Source organism: Aegilops tauschii, chromosome 7, assembly GCF_002575655.3.
Source record: "Aegilops tauschii subsp. strangulata cultivar AL8/78 chromosome 7, Aet v6.0, whole genome shotgun sequence".
Lineage (NCBI taxonomy): Eukaryota > Viridiplantae > Streptophyta > Magnoliopsida > Poales > Poaceae > Aegilops > Aegilops tauschii.
In genome coordinates, this window is record NC_053041.3 from 461,315,172 (window position 1) to 461,321,404 (window position 6,233).

Consider the following 6,233-nt stretch of genomic DNA (forward strand, 5'->3'; position numbering starts at 1 on the left):
AAGGCCACATCTGGAGTGAGAAGACGACAAAAGGTGGTTCGAGTCTTCGAGGTATGATGAAATTGGGCATCGTCGTCCTTCCAAATTTAGGATAAGCCGTTGCAGAAGCTTCCCAAGACTTCACTCTCCAAAAGGACTCTTGTCTTGTCCAGCACAGAGCAAAGCAGACCGCCTCTGTTTGCAACGACATGTTCTAGAAGGCCTATCTCAATGTCCCAGCTGAACAAAACAAACAGAAAAACGGCACCCATTGGTCGGTGTAAAACAGCTCCAGAATCCTCTCAGTGGCGATCGACATCTAGTGTCGTGGCAGAACAAAATCGAAAACAGAACCGGCATCTTATCATTGAGCTTTGTTCATTGCAACGATCTTTCTGGACTCGTTTAACCATCATTTTCTTACATGGGTGCTATGCAAGCTCGAGTCATGGCGCAAAAAGGCGCAGCCCTCGCAGACGCGCATTGATGCGTTATGTGCACATATACCTCTATATACACTATTCATGGTTCTGTACATACGCTCAGGTGGTCAGATCTCTAGGAAGCATGCAGCCTGCACGTGCCCAGAGAACTCCGGCGGTGCCGGGGCGCGTGCCCAGGACGCGGCCTTGCCGGCCTCGTCGCGCAGCATGTACACGGTCTGGTCGCCTCCGTGGCAACCTGAGCCGATCACCACGACGCGGCCGCCGGGGATGGCGGAGACTGTCGAGGCGGTACGGGCGTCCTCCGGCACGGACGCCACCGTGCGCCACCCCGCCGAGGCGCCGCCGTCGCGGGCCACGAGGTTCCCGTCGCGGAGCATGTACATGCGCTCCGCTCCCGGCGCCACGCAGCAGGTTCTCGGGCACGCGCCGTCCTCTAGCAGGCCCTCCTGGACGGTGGCCCAGGCCGCCGTCGCCGGGTCGAAGGCCTCGGCGGAGCCGGCGAACCGCCCCTGCGCCTGCGTCGGGTACCCGCCGACGACAAGGAACCTGCCGCCGACGCAGAGCCCGCGCGGCTCGTCGCGCTCCTCCGCCATGTCCGGGAGCGCGGCCCACGCGTCGGCGTCCAGGTCGTACGCCAGCGCCGACCGGAGCGCGTTCTTCTCCTCATCGTGCCCGCCGGCGACGTACACGGCCCCGCCGACGGCCGCGGTGGCGAAGAAGGACCGGCGCGGGCCCGGCATGGGCGCCCCGCGCCGCCACGCGCCGGTCAAGAAGTCGTACACGTACACCGAGTCGGTCGGCGCCCACGACTCCGGGTCCCACCCGCCGACGACCACCAGCCGCTTCCTCCCCTGCGCGCCGTCCACCGCGGCCACCTGGCAGAACAGGGGCAGGCTCCCGGTCGGGCCGGGCAGCACCGGGAGCGGAGCCCACCGCCCCTCCAGCGGGTCCAGCAGCACCATCCTGTAGTTGTTCGCGGGGCCGCCGTTGGCCGCCGACGCCGACGCGTGCTTCTGCGCCGGGCCAGGCTCGACGCGCTCGGGCTGCGCCTGGACCATGGCGAGCACCGGGCGCGCCAGCCCCTCGGCGCGGCGCAGGCGGCCGTAGTCGGGCGACTCGACCTCTTCCTTCCACTGCCGCGAGATGCGGCGCACGGCCGGCAGCTGGTCGAAGCCCACCCGGATGAGGCACTCCCTCGCCACCTCCTCCGGCAACCCCGGAATCAGGTCGCTCATCGCTGACGCCGCAAAGCAGCTGCTCATTACTGAACAGCACTGGACTGGAATGAACTGAGCAAGAAACGAGTCAGAGCTTGAGCTTGCTTGATTTGTTGTGCGTGAGAGCTGCGTGCTGATGCTCTTGTGTGCGGCGAGTGGCGGGAGTGGCGCGCCGTATTTATACGGGGTGTTGGGGGCCGAGCAGAGGAAACAGAGGAACCGGTACATTTCTGAATTAAGTGGGGGCGTGCGTGTGGGCCCGGGACGGTTTGGAGCTTATCGTCGCGTACTTGCGCGGGGCGGCGGATTCTTCCAGATCTTTTAGCGGCATCGCGGTCCGCGAGAGGGACGACAGTGTCGTGGTGCAGTAAGCGATCCGTATGTAGTATGGCGGCGGTGCAAGGGAAGGGATAAGATGGATTTTCTCAAGGTTTATCACTTGCTATCCTCCTGTATCTTGTTTGTACCAGACGAGACGCCTAGCTCAAGTTCTTTTTTTGGTAATAAGGTTGCAATCTCGTATCTGGGCCAGATTTGCGTCTTCCCAAGCAAAGCCGTTCTCAAGGAAATCTCGATACCACCGGAGAAGTGGAGGGGCGTGGATCATCTGACTTTGCAATCCCTGCCATACCCTGCCTGACACTGGAGTGCTGATTTTCAGGAGTAGGGTGAAGAAAATTTCAAACCCAATTGGCGTCTCCTGCGAAAAGAAAGAAGCCGCTGCCGAGCTCGTCTACGGATGGATCTGAAAGCCGTGGTGGCGCCGGGCAACCAATGCACAAGGCCCACGTTGGCCTGAAAAATCAGTGCACCGGTGCATGATTACCTTTTTTTTTCTAGACATTGGTGCATGATTACCTTGTCGGCTTCGTCCTGCTACGAACGGATAGATTCTCCGTCCGAGTCAGCCTTCTTCTTCCCTTCAGCAGCAGCAGTTTCCGCCGCAGCCCGCAGCTGATTGAGTTCCACGGCATCGGCCCACGTGTGCGGTCCGGATGAGATAGGCATGGAGTTTAATTAAAACGCTCACACTTGAGGTGACGCGTGGCCTTGGTGTTATAGAGAAATAGCACTCCAACGATTGGGTCTCGCCGTTATGTGTCGGAAGCTGCACAGTTCACAGGTCGGAGCGCCGCGCTGCCGGCATCGATCCCGTACGTCGGTCGTCGTCACGAGAGCTGCAGGCCCGCACCAGACGCCCGAAGCCGCATGGTTTTCCATAAGGGTTCCACCATCTCTTTCTTTTTTTCTTTTTCTTTTTTGCGACTGCATAAGGGTTCCACTATCAGAGAGATAATAGCATCTCTAGCGAAAGCTGAACTGAAAGAAGAAAAGCCGCATGGTTTTCGGGCGAAGTTCCCTGTTTTTTGCTAAAAAATAGTACTAGTAATCTTGTGTCGAGCTTGTAAATTTTATATACCAATGGCGTTTTCTCTTCCTCAACTTCGCCGGTTCCTGAAGAGAAATCCCCATTCGAAACGCTGACAGAAGGTAGTACTAGAACATAGAACGATGGAAACTCAGTTGCTAACAAATAATGTCCCGTACACTTGCACTTGCTTCGGTTGGGAATACCTTTCACCTTCACCATGAGAGCAAGAACACTCCGTAAAAACGAGCCACAAGTGGAGTGGACGCATCACATCGTAAATCCGGAGCCAATTATGGAGAAAACAACGGGTAGCGCACAGGGGGACGGAACGGCCCGGCCTGTCGGCCTCGGTATAACGCAGTGGACGGGATCGCTCCCCCGCTCTGCCCGTTGCGATCCGTAATCCTATCTCCTCAAGGAGGGCCCCACGCCACATGCTGAGCCCCTCCTCCCGCGTCATCATCAGCCGTGCTATCATGGCTCCCCGGTTCCCCCGTCTCGCCGCGGCGCCGACCGCCGTCTCGCCGGAACTTATCCGGTTATTATCCCCGGAGCACCACCCGTGTCTCCTTTTTTTTGAAACGGAGGCAAAAAATTTGCCTCATCCATTAATTAAGAAGAAGTTTAGAGTCGCTTTTACAACGAAAAGCAAGGAGATTTAAATACAAAGCCACTACTCTCCCGGCATTATGAGACCCAAATGTTTGGCTCCTGCCATGACCCAAAGCTTAGCCTCCCGCTGAATGTTGAGTAATAGGACGGACGGCAGAGTAGACTTGTGTTGGAACATCCTAGCATTCCTTTCACACCAGATAGTCCAACAAGTTAACATGGTGAGGGAAGCGATGGCTTCCCGGTGTGGCACGCCGACGTCGGACATGTTGATCCACCAATCGTGGATGGAACGCCTAGTCATCCAAACCGAGGTGTTGATGAAGTCTAGATTGAGCCATCCCTTGATCATCCCCCAAATTCTAGTGGAGAAGCGACACTTGTAGAATAAGTGATGAACGGTCTCGCCCGTTTGTTTGCAAAGCGGGCAGAGCCCACAGTTGGGCCACCCCCTTTTCTGTAATCTATCCGCCGTCCAGATACGGTTTTGAATCGCAAGCCAAGCGAAAAATTTCATCTTGGGTGGCGCCCAAGCCTTCCAAACCGCGAAGTGCATGGACGAACGAACCGTCCCAAGAAGTTACGCCTTGTACGCAGAAGTGGCGGAGTAAGCTCCATCAAGAGTGTGCTTCCAGGTAATTGCGTCCTCCGTGTCCTCCGATATAGGAATGACTCGCAATCGAGCCCACAAGGTGACGATCTGCCGAATGTGCTCCATGGTCCAATGGTCGGGAAGCTTAATTGACGATAGCCATTTGTCCTCATGCATGGCCTCCCTAACAGTCCAATTCTTGCGTTTGGACGCCTCGAAGATGAGAGGGGCGATGTTGGCGGGCTTATCCCCATCAACCCAAGGGGAATCCCAGAAAGGAGCGCGCGCCCCGTTGCCTATGGTGATGTACGAAGATGCATAGAAGAGATCTCGGTCCAGAATATCACAAGGGTTGGCCATGCCCACCCACATCTTGGAGGGCTCCGCCCATTCAAACCACAACCATCTCAATCTGAGAGCTCTCGCGAATTTGATAAGATCAAGGATCCCCAAACCTCCCAACTCAGTCGGTCTGCAAACCAAATTCCAGCTGACCTTGCATTTCGCCCCTGTTACCTTGTTTGTGCCAGCCCATAAAAACGCCCTCTCAATCTTGGTAATATTACATAGTGTACTCACCGGCGGTTTGAGAGCGATGATGTGGTAGATCACCTGGGAGGTGAGGACAGATTTGACAAGAGCTCCACGCCCAATGGAGGTAATATTTTGCCCATCCCACGGCACCAGCCTGGCAGCCACCTTGTCTTCAAGGAATTGAAAGTCCGCCGCCTTCAGGTGGCGGATTGACAGTGGCAGCCCCAAATACTTGACGGGGAAGGAGGTCCGAGCAGCGGGAAGCGCGGAGAGGGTCTCATCCAAGTTTACGTTCCCGCACCGGATAGGAACAACTAAGCTCTTTTGAAAGTTTGTACATAAACCTGTAACCTTCCCAAAGTGATTCAGGATGAGGGCGAAGTTATCAATGTCCTGCTTGACCGGGGCCATGAAGACGGCCGCATCATCAGCATAAAGGGAGGTGCGAAAAATTGCACGACGCCCCTTAAACTTGTGCAACAACCCGCGCCTGGTGGCAATGTCGAGGATCTGCTGTAGGGGGTCAATGGCGAGGACGAACAACAGCGGAGAGATTGGGTCTCCTTGGCGGAAGCCACGGCCATGCATAATGAGGGGGCCGGGCACGCCATTAAGCAGGATCCGCGAGGATGAAGACCGGACCCCGCGTCTCCTTTACGCTTGCCTCTGAATTGATAGGGCTGGTCGTCGTCCGTCCGGTGAGGCGGTGACGCGACGAGACGGGAGGTATAATATCCGTCGAGAGCGCCGACGCGACGGCGTCGCTGTCAGTCCCGGTGCCCATTGGCAGCGGCAAGTTGGCCATGCTTTACGCGCACATCATGCGATGCCTCGTCGGCTCGCCGTCCGTCGCCTTATCAGGATGCTGGATGCCTGGATTGGGGTGTGGTCATGCTGAAATGGAAGGTCCTATTGTTTTGTCTCTGGCAAAACACTGGATCCATCACCGGCCTTATCGCCCGCCCGCAGGGCACACGGCGCCGCTGCCTGCTTGTATGTACGGAATATCTGCCTTGACCCACGGAAAGAAGCCACCCACCAAGAAAATTCATGAAGTCGACGACCATCTGGGTTATATACCAACATAAATATGGAAAGGCGCCCGTCCAAAGATGGTGGGGACAAACTGTTTACCATAACAGATAGCGGGCTAATTAAGGGCTGAAAACGAAATGCCGGGTATCTTCCCGTCGCCAGGCAGTTTCGTCAGTCTCCCCCATTACCAAGCTCTCAAATAAGAGTTTTAGAGTGTGGATACGTCAGTTCTACTAGATACATGTATACGCCTGTTAGAATCTGCTCGCCGGACCATGTTTTTCCAGTCCCAGTGTTGTTCCGGTGGGATTCATTGTTTTCTCAAGTAGTACGCCATATGGTATGACGCACTACCCAGTCGCACTGCAGAAGTAAAACCCTGAACCTGAATCTATGTGCTCCAGCTCCATCAAATAAACCGCTGCATCAAATGCTGATAATCAAAC

At 56.2% G+C, this 6,233-nt stretch overlaps 1 protein-coding gene across 1 annotated transcript; it reads right to left on the minus strand.

The window, feature by feature from the left end:
* Positions 1 to 323: 323 nt before the first annotated feature.
* On the minus strand, positions 324 to 1,883 carry LOC109745835 (F-box/kelch-repeat protein At1g80440). Its single transcript, XM_020304945.4, has one exon. The coding sequence runs from the start codon at positions 1,868 to 1,870 to the stop codon at positions 530 to 532; it is 1,341 nt and encodes a 446-aa protein (XP_020160534.3). The 5' UTR covers positions 1,871 to 1,883; the 3' UTR covers positions 324 to 529.
* Between the last annotated feature and the right edge of the window lie 4,350 nt (positions 1,884 to 6,233).

Excerpts from the sequence above, each read along its gene's own strand:
- LOC109745835 (XM_020304945.4), bottom strand. The coding sequence starts at position 1,870 with ATGTACCGGTTCCTCTGTTTCCTCTGCTCGGCCCCCAACACCCCGTAT.